Below are 19,721 nucleotides of genomic sequence, written 5' to 3' on the forward strand. Positions count from 1 at the left end.
CCTTTTTTCAAAATCGAATTTCTCGAGTACTGAGGGTTAATTTTGGGATTGAATTGAACGAAGGTTTTGCAAATCTTTTAATCGCTATCAAAACTCTATAATTACACTGATCAACAGAATTTAACATTTTTCGGACTTATTTTTATTCGGGAGGATTCGTATAATAATTTTGCGTAACAAGCAATCGAATAACTATTACAGTTTGAACAGAAAAATTGTTCAAAATCGAAAATTTGCCTTTTTTCAAAATCAAATTTCTCGAGAAGTGAGGGTTAATTTTGAAATTGAATTGATCGAAGGTTCTGCAATTCTTTTAATCGCTATCAAAACTCGATAATTACACTGTTCAACAGAATTTAACATTCTTCGGACTTATTTTTATTCGGGAGGATTCATATAATAATTTGGCGTAACAAGCAATCGAATAACTGTTACAGTTTGAACAAAAAAATTGTTCGAAATCGAAAATTTGCCTTTTTTCAAAAACGAATTTCGCGAGAGCTGAGGGTTAATTTTGAGATTGAATTGAACGAAGGTTCTGCAAATCTTTTAATCGCTATCAAAACTGGATAATTACACTGTTCAACAGAATTTAACTTTTTTCCGACTTATTTTTATTCTGGAGAATTCATATAATAATTTAGCGTAACAAGCAATCGAATAACTATTACAGTTTGAACAGAAAAATTGTTCAAAATCGAAAATTTGCCTTTTTTCAAAATCAAATTTCTCGAGAACTGAGGGTGGCCACAGATAGCTGTGCTTTACAAGTCCAGATGACTGTTTAACACTGCTATTTTGGATGCTTTCGATAATTTGATATATTTTCAAGTAAAGCCTTCCAGTTTGTCATTGGAATGATATTAGTTGCGAATCAATGCCTCGTGCATGGTTTCTAGCGGACACAATTCGACGCAATCGAATTTACTTTAACAGGACGTGTCAGCGCGCGGTACGTTTCATTGCTCGCTATCATTCCAAGTGACAAATCGCGGTGTAGCCGATAATTATTACATACACGCATATTTTATGTTTGGCTATTGATTAATGGCGCATCCCGATAAATTACAGTCCACCCGATGGTTCAAGTACCGAACCAGCTAGTTGGCGCACCAACTGGAACCAACGTCACGCTGGTTTGCCTCGTGGAAGCTTCTCCGAAGGCCATTAATTATTGGACACGCGAATCAGGTAAGATTCAATTAACTACCCCGGCGTCGGTTTATTTCAATGCCGTTTTCACGAATGAACGGGTGAAACTTTCATTTTCCATGGCACTTTTAAATTCAGACCCTTCCAATAACTGAAACAGAAAATGGGTATTTTCGCTGACGTTCGTTCGATAAATTTGCAGCGTCTCACTCTTCGGTGAAACAATTTATTAGAAACGCTACGGTTACTGACAAAAATCAAAGACATGTGCGTCTCATAGAAAAATTTAAATTGAAGCTGAATTATTCAAGTTTACAAAATAAAAAAAAATTGCGCAGCGGATACCACTATTTTTTTCGTATGTAAAATGGCTCGCTGATTCCGAAAATAAGGTCTAAAAAAATTCTATGGATGCGTTTCCGAGATATCGACAGGTGAACTTTTTACCTGTCTGTCAAAAAGGTGGTCTCACTAAATTGCGAATATCTCGTGTTGCGAATGACCGATATGGTCGAAAATTATATCAAATTAAAGATAATTGAATCGCCAACAAATGTACCTGTACAAAATTTCAAATCGGTTCAGTAGTTCGGGTGAAATCGATGGAAATATGTGAAAAAAGTTCCTTTTCTCGACCGAAATTGTAATCGACAATTCATTTAATCGTCTGGGAAAAATCGAAATCGAAGTGGCAAAAATGGGCCTAGTTTCTCATTTCTTACGTTGAGCCTGCACTTTTACGAAGAAAATAAGGTGCTATTGAAGAAAATTTATGAATAAATACCGAAGCTAGAGACAATTGTGTGAAAACACTACAATTTCACTTTTTCTCGGTTTCATGGTGTACGAAGTTGTTCCTTTGCTATCGCTCTCCGTGGCAGCCTTCCGAGTATGTACTTATTTAAAAAAATACCCTATAACAACCAAACAACATAAAACAAAAACATTTGGGAAACGTATGTTGGGATTTTCCTTCTCCTGACGGCGCCTAATGCTGATTTTATTATACGTGTTTAAGAGTGGTTTTCACGATTCCGCTGGCTGGTATGCAATAAGGTAAATGGCCCAGTGGTGGAACAGTTAAGGACGCAGTTGAGATAATTGCGATTTCTTTTATATTTAAACAATATAAAATTTTAACTAAATATGATTATTCGAAATCTACATTTGTTAAAGGAAAAGTTTTAAATTAATTAAAACACGAAACTGTTCGTATGGCCCAGTAATTAAATGAAATTCATAGCGTGCCCCAGTCATTAAATGATCAGTGCCCCAATTATTGAATATATATTTAATTTAACTGTTTCTATCAGTTAATGAAAATAAATCAATATGGTAATATTTTGGGGTAATAAAAATATTTTATTTATAATAAATTTCTGTTAAATTCTTTATTATTTACCCGAATTAATTAATTTGGCTTTCTTTAGTCGATTATAAAACAGTAGGTTATATTAATATTACGACGAGTTTAAGATTAATTATCCTAATATTTTTTAAACAGTATTATATTTTTGTATAGTTATTACTAACGTAAATATATAGGATACAAAGATTACTACTTACTTTAGTACAGTAAATGTTAATAATCTCGAAACTTCACTGAGTATTGGCGTTTCTACCAGTGTTTTACCACCATTAAACAATAAACGCGTTTAATAACTGGTGCGTGGGAGTACCCCAAGCTCACGCGTGAGCGACCTTGGACAGCGTTGGATTATATATTCGTATATTTTAAACATTGTGTATTCAGTTGATCTGAATATGTAGAAGAGACCGGGGCTAGTTGATGCGTTTTTCAGTTTTCAATGTTTTGCATTTTTGTTTGAATTAATTACTTGATAACAAATATGCTAAAATATACTTTGGTCCTTCCTCTTTAATATATTGTAAGCGAAAACTTGAGAAAATACATAAAAAGTGAATGAAAAAATGTTATTTGGACGATCAATTTGTATGTATCAAAACTATTTACTTTTTCTCTATATAAACGAAAACAGTTAAAAAACGATTGTTAACGTCAATGTACACACTCGTACGCTAGATCGTAGGAAAGAATTGAACCAACTTGCCCCGGTCTCGGCTAGTGCCTGTAGATTTACATATCACTGATTTGCCTTAAGGGGGAGTTTGCGCCATGTTGGGCCGAAAAATTGGTAATTCTTTGTGAATTTTTTCTACAAAAACGGTTCGACAAATTAATTTGAGGTTTGGCAGGCTGTTTTATTGTATCTTGAACTAGTGTTCTGAATTTTTGTGTGACAGTGAAAAAAATAACATGGCAGATATAACTTTTTATATCTTATAGCGTTGAAAAATAATCGGGTGGTCCTCGCGTTGACGAAAAGTACTGTAAGGTTTATCCGAAACGCAAAAAAGAAAAGAGATTTTTAATCTATATGAAAGTGGCTATCGGTGGTAGATTTATTGTCGTATCTGTTACCGTTCCTTTTTTATTTAAAGAAATTTTCCTGATTTTGCGGCAAAACCTGTTTCAGACTGAAATCAGGACGCATCGCCTTCTTCGAAAGGCTGCCATTTTAACATTTTTTTATATTTATTAATAAATCTACTACCATCGATAGCCACATTCATATAGATTAAGAATCTCTGTTCTTTTTTGTGATTCGGATAAACCTTACAGTACTTTTCGTCAACGCCAGGAACACCCGATTTTTTTTTCAAAGCTCTTTTTGTATCTGCATTGTTTTTTTTTCACTGCCACACAAAAATTCAGAACAATAGCCAAACCCCCCTTAAATGACTGTCTAGTCTAGGCTAGACTGTCTTATTTTACTAGTAACCCGCGCTCGTAGCGGGTTAACCCGATTACTTAGGTTCTTTCTAGAATTTAAGAACCGTTCCCTCGCGGTTACCAAAACATACAAAAGACAAAGGAAGAGCCAGAACTATTTCTAAAACACATAAATATTAACAAAGTACTTGAAAAAATCTACAGAATCAATTAAAATTGAAATAACACAAGAATATGAAAAAAGAACACAAAAACTAAGAAAATGTGAAATTTTAGTGTTTTCACACAATTACCTCTAGCTTTGGTATTTATCCATAGATTTTCTTCAATAGCACCTTATTTTCTTCGTAAAAGTACAGATTCCACGTAAGAACTGAGAAACTGTGACCATTTTCGCGATTTCGATTTTTCCCAGACGATTAAATAAATTGTCAATTTCAATTTCGTTCGAAAAAAATGACATTTTTCATATATTTCAATCGATTTCACCCGAACTACTGAACTGATTTGAAAGTTTTGTGAGGTACATTTGTGGGTGATTCAATTATCTTTAATTTGATATCATTTTCAACCATATCGGTCATTCGCAACACGAGATATTCGCCATTAAGTGAGACCACCTTTTGACAAACAGGTAAAAAGTTCACCTGTCGATATCTCGAAAATGTATCCATAGCAAAAATTGTAGACCTTATTTTCGGAATCAGCGGGCCATTTTACAAAAGACAAAATAGTGGCATCTGCTGCAGAAATATTAAATTAAATGCTTGCAAGTGTTTCCTCTTAAAAATAAATCATTTTAAGACATCCAAGCACTTACAATTTACTATTATTTGATCTAATTTCGCAGAGTGTCACTTTATAAAAATGGCCCCCATGTGCAAAGATTTTTGTCAATAAGCGAACCAGTATCTTTACCTTGTCAAGTAGCGTTTCGTAACTATCGGAAATTAACATTCGACTTATGTTCTTAAACATTTATTCTCGTTGAAATTCGTTTGTTGACAGGCGAGATGATAATTAGCAACTACAAGTACGCGATGTCTGAGGCGAAGACGTCGGTGTACAGCGTTCAGATGCGGCTGGTGATCATGAATCTGCAGAAGCAGGATCTCGGTGGTTACAAGTGCATCTCGAAGAATTCGATCGGCGATGCTGAGGGCAACATTCGACTTTACGGTGAGTTACCTTGGATAATGCGTTGATAAGGGTGGAAGCACATCTAACATAAAGTCTCGTCTAAGCCTCACAGATTCGGGGCTTCGTCGACCTGAAGCCTGACACGAGGTCTTCTTTTATTCATCCTTGTTCTATTCTTTACGACGTCGTTGAGATAGGGTCGTCGTTTTCAATGTAGGAGGCTTTCAAACTTTCAATAATTCAGAACAATCTGTAAAAGCAAATTGTAGTTTCGTGTCGTCAGAAGGGTAACTTCAAGGTACACGTATACTTTGTTTCTTGATAAAAATTAGCTTGATTTTTGGAATTAAAGATGAAGTGGAAGTAATGTAGCGTCTTATGTTAATGGTTAGGCCTAGTTTACATTAGTCAAGTAAACGGTACAGTAGAGTGGCGAGTGTGAAAAAGCATATCTAACTCGACTAGTGTAAACAGTTGGTCGATTAAAAAAGTCGAGTAAACGGGCGAGTATTAGCCGAGTCGAGTGGTAGAGCGGACAGCATAGTAGCTGGGCCGAGCATTGGGCTCAGTTCGCTAGGCCGAGTTACTTGACTAATGTAAACAAGGCTAAAATGCCAAAAATTCAAAATCACTTCCAACTTAAATTGTGGCGGAATTGCATCCCTCATGCGTGTGTCCTGTTTCCATATTTTCGCACCAACCATACCCAAAAGGGTGGTAAATTGGTGTGGAGACATTCTTAAGCACATTCTGTAGGTGAAACCGGGGCTGGTTGTCCCAAGGGGTAGGTTGACTAATTGTTAATAACTTTGTACCGACATATACTGCACTGCGGAACGATTTACTGCAGAAAGAAGTCACTTCTACTATGCCATGCATTTATGTCCTACCCCGCGATCGCACGTTTTTTTAACAGTTATCAGCATTTGTGGAAAAATTGACTATGTAAGTAAATATTTTTTCTTAAATATTTTATTTTTTCACGCCCTATATAGTAACAATAGAATAAATGTTAAGGGACTATTTTAAAGTTTGTTTATTAGACGATCTATTGACATAGTATTTTTGTTTGTACATAAATAATTGAAGGTTATATAGATTATTGAAGTCTAAATGAACGTTAATAAGATTTAAATTGTTGTTTTGTTATTCAGAAAGCGATTTTTATTTTTTGTTTAAATTTTACTATGGTATAAATACGTTATCATTTATGTTTAAGTTGAACAATTTTTCAGTTTATTATTAAAATATGAAAGAAAGAAATTAATATTTTATAATGAAACAACTCCTGTGGCATTGTGTTATTTTATTACCATTGAGATAAGTTGCTCATAACATTTTCTTAACTGATTGTACCAATAGTCAACCTACCCCATACTGTAAGTCAACCAACCCCGATTATGGGGCTGGTTGACCAGCATGGAAGGTGTTAGAAAAACATTAAAATACCTTAATGGTTGTCACATTAAGTCAATTTTAATAATTTAGTCAGATAGCCAAATGTATGCCCTATCAAATATTAAAATACCTTAATGGTTGTCACATTAAGTCAATTTTAATAATTTAGTCAGATAGCCAAATGTATGCCCTAAGAGGTTTAATGATATTTCGTCCACATAATTTATTAAAAATCAAAAACTGAAAAATTGGCCTACCAGGTCCGGGTCTCCCCTACTCCTTAACGTCCTCAGCTGCAAGCTCTTTGAGGAGAAGTGCAGAGGCATCTAATCGGTTTCTCCTTCCTATCCAGGCACGTACCCACAATCGTTTTCTTCTGCTTTTTTCTTCTTCATTAAGATCACGAACCTCATTCAATAAAACATTACACACTCTTAACAAACAATTTTTACGCAGTGTAAAAAGCGGACGACGTTGAACCGCACTCGCACTCGCCATTTCTGCTACTGTCATACTAAACTAGCATCGTGTAAATACGTAGACAAAAATCGAGGGCGAGTCGAGTACTGGGCCGAGCACAAGGGGAGGACACCATGTGGTAGACACCGATTTTGATGAGCCTTGGCACGATGGATCTATGTCGAAAATAAGTAAATAGGTGTCCGAGCGTTTCTGCCAATGGGCCTTAATAATAGAGATATTTACGTGGAAATTATTAAAAATTTCATAGTGGAGTTTTAGTGGGTAAAAATCCCACAACTACCCTGGCGCCCGCGGGGAATTCCCTTCTGGAGGCGTCAGGGTGCCTTTTGATGATATCTTCATGTTAAAATTTTATAAATTATTTTTTTTATAAATTCTTTTTTTTAACTTGGAGTAATCTTCAAAAGGCACCCCGACTCCTCCAGAGGGGAATCCCCGCGGGCGCCAGGGTAGTTGTGGAATTTTTACCCACTAAAACCCCACGGCCACTATGAAATTTTTAATAATTTCCATGTAAATATCTCTATTATTAAGGCCTATTGCAAGAAACGCTCGGACACCTATTTACTTATTTTCGACATAGATCCATCGTGCCAAGGTTCATCAAAATCGACGTCTACCACATGGTGTCCTCCCCTTGTCAGTTCACTAGGCCGAGTTACTTGACTAATGTAAACTAGGCTTTACTAGCGTTTCCTACAGTTTCCCCCCTAAACTATATGTTGTTAAGCAGCGTTACTCTGTTTATAAAATAATAATTGATTCGCAAGGGAGGGTCATTAAAAAGGAAGTGTATTTATCAGTTTGCACACAGTTTCACATCAGCTCTATATTTATGGTAATTGAGTTTATTGTAACTAAATAAATATTAAAAATCGTTACTGCAACATGCAAAATAAATGCCACCGTGAAAACGTGGACTTTGATTAAAGACAGTTGCATTGATATATTAGTGATATTGGGGTGGTTGAGTGGGGATAGTGAAATATGCGGACGGTATATCCCCACCTTTCTTTCCACGGAACGAAAACCAACCAGGTACGCTCCCCCGGCTGGTAAGCACGTGGAAGTAGTCACGCTTCGGGCTTCGTAACGTAAACACGTAAGACTCCGCGTGACGTTCGATAATCCTGCTCGTGTCGCAAGTGTTCTGCCAGTGATCGTGCTACGTTTCATGTAGTAGGAAATAGTGATTAGTGACAGTGTTAATGATGGTGATAATGATCGTGTTCATTTCACGTACGTGAATATTTAATCGCAAATTAAAATTAAAATGCATTCCTTTAAAAGAATGCTAAATACTTAGCGGCGAGTGTTAAAAGGATTAAAAGGGAACGTGTTACTTTTCTTTAAGTATTTGTTGCGGGGGGGGGGGGGGATAGGTTTCGAAATACTGTCGTGATTCCGCGTAGTTTAACGACACAGTAATGTGGTAATCTAGTGTTAATTGGATCGCGTGCGTGTGTGTGGAATATTCATTTAATTAGAGAAAGTACGATGCGAATGGGTGTACGCTGGAGCCACTTGTGGAAGTCCATCGAGGTGGTGAGTTTCCTACGTTATCGTCAAATAATAATTATTAATGATTATTAAACGTAAAACAATAATAATGCTATTGCTATTAATAATGAATAAATTATAACTTTTATTTCAAAACTAACTACCTACACCCCTTTCAATTTAATATACTAATATTTAATATTTAAAAATATTTAATCAACTAAACTACTTAGTTTTCTGTTTACCTTTTATCTAATTATTCAATTCTTTCGTTAATGTATTATCATAATGTTGTCCAGAAAAGGATGGCTTACTTTAAGCAAAACAATTAAAGTACCCGAATTATAAAAATATTTATATAATAATAGGAATAATGACGATACTCTTCGTGTAAGTAAATTACACGCGGCACGTATTGCTGTAAAATTCGCAGCATATTGAATGCAGGCAGCAAGGCAGACCGAACGGCATAGTTATTTGCAACATATAATGGTCGTTCACCTAATGACAATGGCAATTAGCATTGATTATTAATTTGAGCGTAATAGCCGCTATATCGGGATGCAATTGCCCGAGCAGCTTATTTTTGCAAAACTGATGATTATCGTCTGGTCTAGTCCAGTTCCCGTGCAAATCCAAATTTGTTTCGCCATAACTCACCATATCGAAATCCTCGTTCACGCACAGCACTCGACGGAAAAAAAGCTTTACGCGTTTGCCGCTGCTGCGAAGCGATAAATTCTAATTTCAACTAAAATAAAAACCGTACTATGCACGTTGCGCGAAACGCGATTTGCGAGACGATGCTCCGTAAATACAATAAACAAATGAATGTCAAAATAGTATTATCCATAAAGGGGCAAATAAATGGCCTTGCGGAATTCTAATTCGAAATACGAGATATTGTTATTCCAATCAGTTGTTCATAATACAGGGTGCTTCATATTTATAATAAAAAAACTTGAATAATATCATTATCACAGAAGTTAAAAAACATTTCGAATTGAATGGTGTCAATCTGTTCTTATTATATTATATAATCCACTACAATAATTAAAATACTTTAGCACGAAAAATAGAATAATCCCAGATGTTTCTGAAGCAACCTAATTATTTAAATAAAAACAGTAATTATTGATCGTAATATTCCTAATGCTAAGTGGTACGAGGTTTCCGATATTAATTAACCCTCCTCGGCGTTTTTTATTCCCCGGCAAGCACAAGTACGCCCAGCAACGTGTCCCACTTGAAAATAATCGTGCTTCACTGCGATAATGTTTGTCCGTCGTATTTAGCAATATAAATTTCCGCGTAAAAGTTCGGGGACAAACGCAATATAAACTGAACTACAACTTTAAAATGATCGAATTTATAGCTGCCCCGCGTTCGTCGCGAGTGTGCGCGCGTTTTATAACGCAAACTTCGCGATATAAATCCGCCGTGGACAAAATTATGAAACACAACGCCGACTTTAACGTACTCTCCCGTGTTCTTCTAATGGGAGGGATCCTTTCAAATTCATCGACAAACGTGGGACGATTATTCTACCCTTTCAAATGAGCTACTCTTATTCCCCACTTGAAACGAGAAGAAAAAAAAAACAATGGGGGAGAAATGGTGAGAGAGGCAGAAATAGTGGCATTCCCAAGGAAATAGCGATGGAAGGGGTTGCTTCTCACCCCCTGTGAGGCACGCGGCGTATCACGAGCTCGATTGATCCCTGGGAAGACGTAACAAGTGGAGCAAATCGAGCTTAAGTATTTACGAGGAAATCACCGTAACACGCAGTCCATTATCAGGGCGCGCGGGCGTTCGCGCCAAACCAGCACCCCCTTCTCGCGTTTAATGACGGAAATTTTATCGTGTAAGCCGTGTAAACTAACGGGAGAGCCGTGTGTATTAGCGTGTCCACGTTTGTGTGCAAGCCCAAGGGGTTGTCCCGGCGTGCTCGAACTTCTCGTTGAAGTCACGCGATCAGATAAGCTCGGGGGATTAACCCTTAAACCGATGGTATAAACGGAGCGTGAAGAGAACGCCGGAGAAGAGAAAAGAGTGTGGAGAAATGCAACGGGTGGCCCCTTTCGATTCTTCGCTCTGACATTTCTGAATTGCACTCGTCTGCATGGAGAAATTAGATCGCAAGGTTTTACAAGGTAAGGAAATTGTAAGCTTTAGAATCTGTGTAGCGTTTAGAGGCAGAAATTGGTAGAATTTGAGAGATTCAATTTGACTTCCAGTCGTGCAGATTTTAGCAATCATTTCGAGGGCATTTTTGTAGATACTACTTGGAAATTTTAAATTTACCCATTCTTCTAGCACTACAAGGTAGTGTACCCCCTTAAGGGGTTATGCCTAGTCAGGCGGTCGAAAAGAGGCGAATATTTGTGAATTTTTTTTGAAGAAGCGGAAGCGTATATTTTTACAAAACATTTTGCGTTTCAAAGAGCAACATTTAAAGAACATTTGGTAATTTTTTCGAAGAAAAATATTTAAGCTTATAATAAAATAAAAAGCGACATCCAAGAAGCATTTTTAAAAATTTGGTTTGGCGGTGAGCATTGCCATTCGGAACCAGATTATCTAAAATAAAAAAACAAAAAAGATTTCCTTGGTATATTAATGTACCCTCAGGTTGACGGAGAGAATTTTCCGAAATATTAATTTAAAACAAAATGGGGGCTATTTAAATATGAAATCCTGATTTTTTCCTACAAAAATTACGCGAAAAAATCAGGATTTCAAATTTAAATAGCTGCCATTTTGTTTTATATTAATATTTCGGAAAATTCTCTCCGTCAACCTGAGGATACATTAATATACTAACGAAATCTTTTTTGTTTTTTGATTTTAGATAATCTGGTTCCGAATGGCAATGCTCACCGTAAAACCAATGTTTTAAAAATGCTTCTTGGATGTCGCTTTTTATTTTATTATAAACTTAAATATTTTTCAACGAAAAAATTACCAAATGTTCTTTAAATGTTGCTCTTTGAAACGCAATAAGTTTTGTAAAAATATACGCTTCCGCTTCTTCAAAAAAAATTCACAAATATTCGCCTCTTTTCGGCCGCCTGACTAGGTATAACCCCTTAATTATTTAATCTACCGAAGGAAAAGATTAGTGTCTTGAAATAGTGGTTCCTACCATACAAAATTATAACAGGGACGTAGAATAAATCGATTATTCCATTCTCCATGTGCCACTATGAGAATCCGCGTGGTTTCACAGTTATTTAGTCACCATAGTCAATTCGTCGCTGCCATCCTACATGAAAATTCACTGGGGAGCATTTAACGCCCTCCACCGCATCATTTAATCAACGCCGAGTTTCGAGTTTAAATAGAATCAGGCAGCCACCAATAATAAATGCAGAAATAAACGCTTATAAGGTTATAATAAATCAATGCTGTCTATGTTCGGATTTGATCGCGGCAAGTTTTAAAGTATGCAATGATTCCAGCAGGTATTTTTAATATCGTTCTATGACAACATCGCTCGGACGTTTAATCAATGACTTCTGTTTGCCGTGCGATCCGCGGAGGCACATCTCGCAACTTTTCATTTCGCGTAGCGAGGCGTTTGAAGTTTCCCTATGAATCCCATTAGCGTCCTGGTTATCATTATTTCTCTCCTGTAACGTAAATCCCATGCGGGTCAGCTGCTTACTCGCATACATAATCTAATACGTACAAAGAATTTTAATTACTATTGCAAAATTTTAATCTGAGCATAAATAGTATATATATTTTCTTAGTATATATATTCAACCCCTTAATCAGCATGGACGTCCGGAGGGGCTTTTGAGAAAAAATCACTTATTTTTAAAAACTGATCTTTATTAAGTTTATACTAAACAATTGAATATTTTTAAATTTCGGTTTTAACCCTCTATGGGCCCGTGTAACTTTCAAGTCACATACTACTATTATACATTTTATTAAATAATTCAATTTTTCCACGCGGTGGCGTATATGTACATCTTGTTACATAATGTTTTCTTAGCAACCAATAACATTTTTGGTAAGGGTTATCAGTTCTAACTTATAAAGAAATAAATAAATAAAAAAATCTTATTCTTTCTTAATCTGTATTTATAGGTTGATATTTGTTAGCATAAATTTTTCCAGAGTCATGAAAAAAATAGGGCCCATAGAGGATTAAATATTGAATTAAATTGGCGCTACAAAATGGGTTAAAAAAAGCAAGAGGGCTGCTCCACTCGCACAGCGTATTTTTCTTTGCCCTTACAGCAAAGTGCACCCTCTGGAAAAAATATCTGCGGCCTCCCATGTTAATCAGCTCGCTCTTCCACGCCCATTATTCGAAATAACAAACCAAAAATCATCCATACATTCTCACAGATTTAGCCAGAAAAAAAGCCATGAAATTCGAGAAGGTTCCGATAACCAACATGAATATTTACCCAGAATATGATCCTCCAACCGTAGCCTTTACTTTCACGCGTACCCCATGTAACGGACACGGGTAGAGGGTGGCGGCAAGAGATAAAGCAGTAGGAGGGGTTGGTGGCGCAGCACAGCGGTGGGACGACAGTGGCGAGATGTTGGCGCGTCACGTCAAGGGCTAAAAGTCCGCGAAACAATATCCAACCGCCGACCCTCCCTCCGCCGGGCTACATCTTTCTTCCCTTTTCTCTTGTTGCCGGCTGCTCTTGCCGCTTCTTCTGTTCCGTATTAGTTATCGTTTATCAGCCGGGCCAGACAAAACGCGCCGTCGGGAATTGGGTGAGCCATCTGTTGCCAGACATGATCGATAAAAGTCCGCCAAGTGCTATCAGTGCTAAACTGCTATTTCGACGAGCTGCCGCACGTTTCATCCCTCCGACCCTCGCTCCGACTCTCCCCCCGCCACCCCCCTACGCCCCGTCTGCCCCCGTTTGACGAGCTTTCACCACCTTCTGCGATTTCTTCTCCCCTCCCGCGGTTCTTTCGCCTCGTCCTCGTTCTTTCCGCAACATCTGTCCGTAGCCAGCCCCGATCACGGAAGTGTGTACGCGATAAATCGAATCCGCCCTGCAAATTGCTCGTTACCGCTGATTACGCTTTTATGGGCACGCTCGTGCAAGCGGGAAGGTCCTCGGCAGGCTGCAGACGAATCTGAATGAAATACTTTCTTCGTTTGGGGATATTTGAAGTCTGGAAGGGGTAGGAAGGGGTGGAAACAATATCCTTTGCTTTTTGTTTTTCTATTGGTCTTTCTTGGGTGGGTAGTTTTATTTTGGTGTAGAATTTTGTAACAGTGCGTTGTAATATTTTCGTGTTCTTTTAGTTTTGAGGAAGAAAGTTATCTATCTATATATATAAAAGAAGTCCTGGTTGACTGACTCCTCAACGCCCAGTTCAAATCCTTTAAGCTAGGAACGTGAAATGTGGGAGGTATATTGTTTTGATGACGTAGGCACCCACTAAGGAAGGGTTTTCGAAAATTCCGTCCCGAAGGGGGTGAAAAGGGGTAGAAATGTCTTTTCACGGATTCATCGAAATCTCTTCGGCCAAATTAGGTGTCGATACTTGGTTTTAGCCTATAACAATACAAATGACTAAAATCCAATTTCTGTATTTTGCCCTACTCAACCCTTAAAGGGTCAAATTTAGACGTGATAGCAGATCTTTTTGTAACATTTCATTCTAAGTGTACATTGAATTGGGGCGGTTTATAAATGTTCGTTACACAAAGGTTACTTTACAGAAGTTACATAAAATAATTACTTGAAAAAAGCAAATATAAATGTAATTATTATAGATAAATCGAAGGTATTCAGCTTTTTTTATGCTTACAATTAGATTATTCAAACAAAAATATATGTCGAATTAGCGTCTTGTGTTTTTTTTTCATAAGTTCTACATAAGAACTTCCTTCCTGGACTTCATTTTTTTTTTTATTAAATTTTAATTTTGTTAAATGAAGAGCAGTGTCAATATATTTATAATAGAATCTTCTGGGCCTAAAATATTTGTGGAAAGAACGATTGTTAAACTTTTAATATCTCATCATTCGATTTCTGTATTCCATTTTTTGATTATGTTTTATGTCTCTCGATACTTTATTCACGTGGAATGATCAAATCTCACGAAAAGAGGTGGCGAGGTTTGTTTGCTCCTGTATTTTCGTAATTTCGGTGAATTACTTCGAGAATATAGTAATTCGAGAGAACAATATCGAAAGAGTACGCCGGGAGAGGGACGAGACTCCCCATTTCGCCTTTTCCAATTTCTGGAGTGTCAATTTTGCAACACATGGCCCTTGCGTTATCGCGATGGAAGATTACGGTTCCTTCCTTTTCTTTTTCTCCTTTTTTATCTGAGCATCGGACAATTCCTTCGGATGGCTTGATCAAATTGCACGTTCCCTCACAGCAGGTCTGACAATGAGAGAAAATGATTTAATCAGAAGGAGCAAGTTATTTAAAGTACATTATGCTACTGATTTCAATCTATCGTGCAATAATAGCTAATCAGCTTTTATTTTTATTTTTAAACGATTTTATTCAGCTTCGATCCTCTGTTTGTTTTTTAAACGATTTTATTCAGCTTCGATTCTCTGTTTGTTTGTTTCTTTGTATGGTTCAAATCTGGCAACTCAAATTTAACTCACTTATATACAAACAAATTTGTTATGTTAAACGATTTTATTAAAAATGCACTAAAACTGAAAAATAATTATTTTCTTGTACTACAATTTTGATGGTGTTAATATCACTTTAAATAAAATCGTGGGGCATGATATTTCACAACAGGATATGAATCACTTTAACACTTCAACTTCTGGTTGCATATGGTGCCCAACTATCCAATTGTCTTGAAACTTTGCATGCATTCGTAGTATATCACCATCGAAACTGTAGTACAAGAAAAAAAATATTTTTTAGTGATTTTGGCACTATAACGTTTAAGCAAACTGTTAAACTGTATACAGCAATAAAATACATTTGTAAAGAAGTCTGAGCTGTGAAATTTAAATCCACAAACACTAAAAACTAGAAAATAAAAAATATATACAAACAAATTTGTTATGTTAAACGATTTTATTAAAAATGCACTAAAAATTAAAAAATAATTATTTTCTTATGCTACAATTTTGATGGTGTTAATATCACTTTAAATAAAATCGTGGGGCACGATATTTCACAACAGGATATAAATCACTTTAACACTTCAACTTCTGGTTGCATATGGTGCCCAACTATCCAATTGTCTTGAAACTTTGCATGCATTCGTAGTATATCACCATCGAAACTGTAGTACAAGAAAAAAAATATTTTTTAGTGATTTTGGCACTATAACGTTTAAGCAAACTGTTAAACTGTATACAGCAATAAAATACATTTGTAAAGAAGTCTGAGCTGTGAAATTTAAATCCACAAACACTAAAAACTAGAAAATAAAAAATATATACAAACAAATTTGTTATGTTAAACGATTTTATTAAAAATGCACTAAAAATTAAAAAATAATTATTTTCTTATGCTACAATTTTGATGGTGTTAATATCACTTTAAATAAAATCGTGGGGCACGATATTTCACAACAGGATATAAATCACTTTAATACTTCAACTTCTGGTTCCATATGGTGCCCCACGATTTTATTTAAAGTGATATTAACACCATCAAAATTGTAGTACAAGAAAATAATTATTTTTTAATTTCTAGTGCATTTTTAATAAAATCGTTTATTTTACTACTACACTTGTTTCCTGAAATGAATAGCGAAATCGTTTTACGCCGATCACGATCCATTTGGATCCGCTAAGTGCGAACAATTTGATTTCACTATTTTAAACCAAATTTCCACGAGAAGAGTCGTATTTTCTAAAACACATGTCTTATTATTTTCTTTCAAAACTACTTTTGGGTCCCATCATTTTTTTACACACATTTAATAACTCTTCATTAGCTTCTTATTGAAACCATTCTCACGAAAAATATTAATTACATCAAATTCAAAATCCTAAAATCAGGAAACTTAAATTGTCATGGATAACATCAGTACCTATTTATTTAACATCGAATTAAAGTCCAACATTTTATTGGCGTTTAAAGTTCGTACAGCTCGCATCGCAATTTCATCTGTGAAATAGAAATGTCAGATCGTAAAAGCATGGAAACGAAAGGAAATTTTAATATAACAAATTGGAGGATCGCTGGGGGAATATAAAAGCTGAAGTATTTTTATAAAACCATAGATGCTCCGTACAGATTAGTGTTAGTGTACACGCCGGTACGTGTATAAATTGAACCCACTATAGGAATTCCTCGTCAAAGAGAGGAATTCTTGCCTCCTCTTTTTCCATCAATACCGCCTTCTATGTACTGTGACGTCGAGCGTGAAAACACGCTCCCCCACAACCATGTTACAGTTCCTATCTGAGAGTTATGCATCCGAAAAGAATCATATCAAGTGTCACTTCAATTTTCGTCCAGCTACTAGCTGCACTTCTCATCCAGGCTGAACTTAAATTCTTCCTCTAAAGTTCTAAAACGAACGTACACCTATAAGCACCTTCCCTGCTTGATTTTACTGCCTTCATCTGACACGACAATATGTGAAATATTTATGGAACACGAATTGTGTCTAAATGTGAATCCAGTTATATTATAATATTTCTGTACAAACTTTATAGTTAATAATTCATGGAGGACAAATACACTGTGGATTTTTCATGTGTCAAAAGATAACTAAGTTGAACCATTTACTTGGACTGGATTTAAATGTTTAATGAGTAACAAGAAACTCCCATTAAAAGAATCAATTTTTGTAATATTCTATGATTGGACAGGGATCATACAGTGGCTCGCATTAATATTCGGACACTTTTTAAAATCGCATAACTTTTTTAGAATTGGTCCAAACGACTTGAGTTTTTTTGAGAAGCTAGAAGGATTAGTTTGCTAACTCTCGAATCGCTGATTTTGGGAATTTTCGCGATTTTCGACCTTATTCTGCGATCTTTAAACGTTTGTAGCTCGGAGCAACGTTAACCGATTTTGATGAAATTTTAGGCACGTATACAACTTACTGCAATCTACAAACGGGTTTTTATTTAATTTTCATTACAAGCTCACAAAAAAAATTTTAAAATCGACCTTTACTATTCTTTTCGCTATTCCAACCAAATACATTTTTTTTCAAAACGACGTAACGCGTCAGTTAGCAAACTAATCCTTATAGCTTCTCAAAAAAACTCAAGTTGTTTGGACCAATTCTAAAAAAGTTATGCGATTTTAAAAAGTGTCCGAATATTAATGCGAGCCACTGTATGTCTATTTACTTTCACTTCTTTGAAATTAATAAATGTGATATTTTCAAACTAGGGATGAATAGCATTAGTTAATGAACGATCAGGCGTACATTGTTAAAGAAAGTAAAGTGAATTCTTAAATACTATAAAGATCATTGAATTTTGTATTTGTTCCTATCGCCTAGCGCGAGTATATACGCGTTATGGCTGACAATTCGTTGACCTGCACTACTAGTTTTAAGTAAAATGCAGCGTAATAGAGGTATACGTATAATTATGAATGTTAGGCGGCCATCAAGGCAGTCTATACGGCCTTCGAAATAAGAAAATTTATAATAATTTTAAAAAAAGTAGTCAATAACTAATACAAAAAATACTGTTTTCATTCTTGAGATTTCCAAATCACTTTGAGCAAAATATCTCACACCGCAATAATACTAAAGGAATGATACTAAAATAAACTTAAGAATAACACAAAATGGGCTTCACCTACTTTGCACTAATCGTATTCTCTACACTAATACTAATTTCATTCTCCATTAACCTCTCAGCGATGAAACACTCAACTCTCTTCGCATGTTCAGAAATTCGGGCGTTCCAAATAATCCTCATTAACCCGGCGGGAGGCGCACCCCATATTGCGACACAGGTTGTCAAAAATACCCAAAATTGAAACGCAAAAAACCCCGGTTTCAGAATATTTATTTTTACCTTTGTAATTTTTATATTAAAGTACAGTGTTTTACGAATCAAACAAAATTTACGAAATACCTTAAAATCTTCATTAAAGCTCTTTAAAAAAATTGTAAAAAAAAACCCAAGTACAGTCTTCATATTTTCGCATCTAGCGCCTCTGTGGTAAATTTTACCCAGTAGCGCCTCCCGGCGAGTTAATAAACTAATATAAAAAAAAATACATAGAGAACTTAAATTGAATATTTAAGTGTATTAAATTTATTAAATTATTAACTAAGGTATTCACCATGCGCAGAGACCGTCGCATGAGGGGTTAAAATGCCATCAATTCAGACAACTCGTTCTACCTCAAATAATTCAGTATTGGACCCCTTTTTTCTTTTCAGACATGGATCTACCGAAGCACTCGAAGAAAGTGGGAGATCGCCGAGGGGACGATGACATGAACGAATCGATCGGTGATCGGGATCACAGACTGAATCACGTGTACCAGGGGTCTTTGCGGGAGACAGGTTCAACCTTGGAGCCGTTCTTTGACGGCGACGACCCGACAGCGTCGACGTCCTCGAACGAAATCCTACCACCCGCCTCTTGTATCCTTCTGATAGCATCTTGCCACCTGTTTGCTTTGACGTAAAGAATGGTAAGGTACGCGGGGATGAATGAAACCGCGCGTTCGATTCACCGACGACAGTCAACTATAGTTTCCCTTTCTGCCTCACCATCGTCCCGATTACCGTCGAACTGTGCGTTCGCGTTAGCCGATCGACGGATGTGAAACCGATCCTGTCTGAGAAGATCGTGTCGCGTTAACCACGTCAGAAGTTTGAGTTCCCCCTTCGTCACTCCATCGATGATACCCTACTGGATTTAGCTGAAAAACAATTCACGAAACACAGTCGAAACCATTGCTACTCCTTTCGCGGAGTTGGTTCGGTGAGTAACGATTCCTTACCGATTCTTTTTCTTCTGTAATTAATTCGTGGATGATACGTACTCGATATACATAATACCATGGTGTTTGAATATATTTTTGTTTGTGGTATTTAGGTGTAGGTATATTTTGTTTCGTTTAATTTATGATTTTAGTGGAATATTGAGTTTGAGAGACTTGTTTGGTTTATGTCGTAGCGACGAGGTGGAATTTTGTTGATTCCATCGATTTTTCTTTGACACGACCAACTCGTTGGATTTTCTGATCTCGTGGACAAAAATCGTTGATCGTTACTTCATTTTGAAGGCAACGAAATTCGCGGTGACAGATTCGTTCGCTTTTCGGTCTGAATAATTAATTCGGCCAGTGGTAAACGTTGCAAGCTTGTTAATATATCTTGC

At 36.3% G+C, this 19,721-nt stretch overlaps 1 protein-coding gene across 3 annotated transcripts in view; it reads left to right on the top strand.

Annotated features, from left to right (window-relative positions):
• The window catches only part of LOC143373496 (lachesin), a 295,616-nt gene extending 276,098 nt beyond the window's left edge, over positions 1-19,518 (top strand). For all 3 annotated transcript variants that reach the window (XM_076820827.1, XM_076820825.1, XM_076820826.1), the window contains exons 7-9: positions 1,072-1,191; positions 4,916-5,086; positions 18,773-19,518. In XM_076820827.1, the coding sequence (XP_076676942.1) occupies positions 1,072-1,191; positions 4,916-5,086; positions 18,773-19,023 (542 nt within the window). In that variant the 3' untranslated portion in view covers positions 19,024-19,518. The remainder of the gene's footprint in view (positions 1-1,071; positions 1,192-4,915; positions 5,087-18,772) is intronic.
• Positions 19,519-19,721: the final 203 nt, after the last annotated feature.

This window comes from Andrena cerasifolii, chromosome 9 (genome assembly GCF_050908995.1).
Source record: "Andrena cerasifolii isolate SP2316 chromosome 9, iyAndCera1_principal, whole genome shotgun sequence".
In the NCBI taxonomy this organism is placed as follows: domain Eukaryota; kingdom Metazoa; phylum Arthropoda; class Insecta; order Hymenoptera; family Andrenidae; genus Andrena; species Andrena cerasifolii.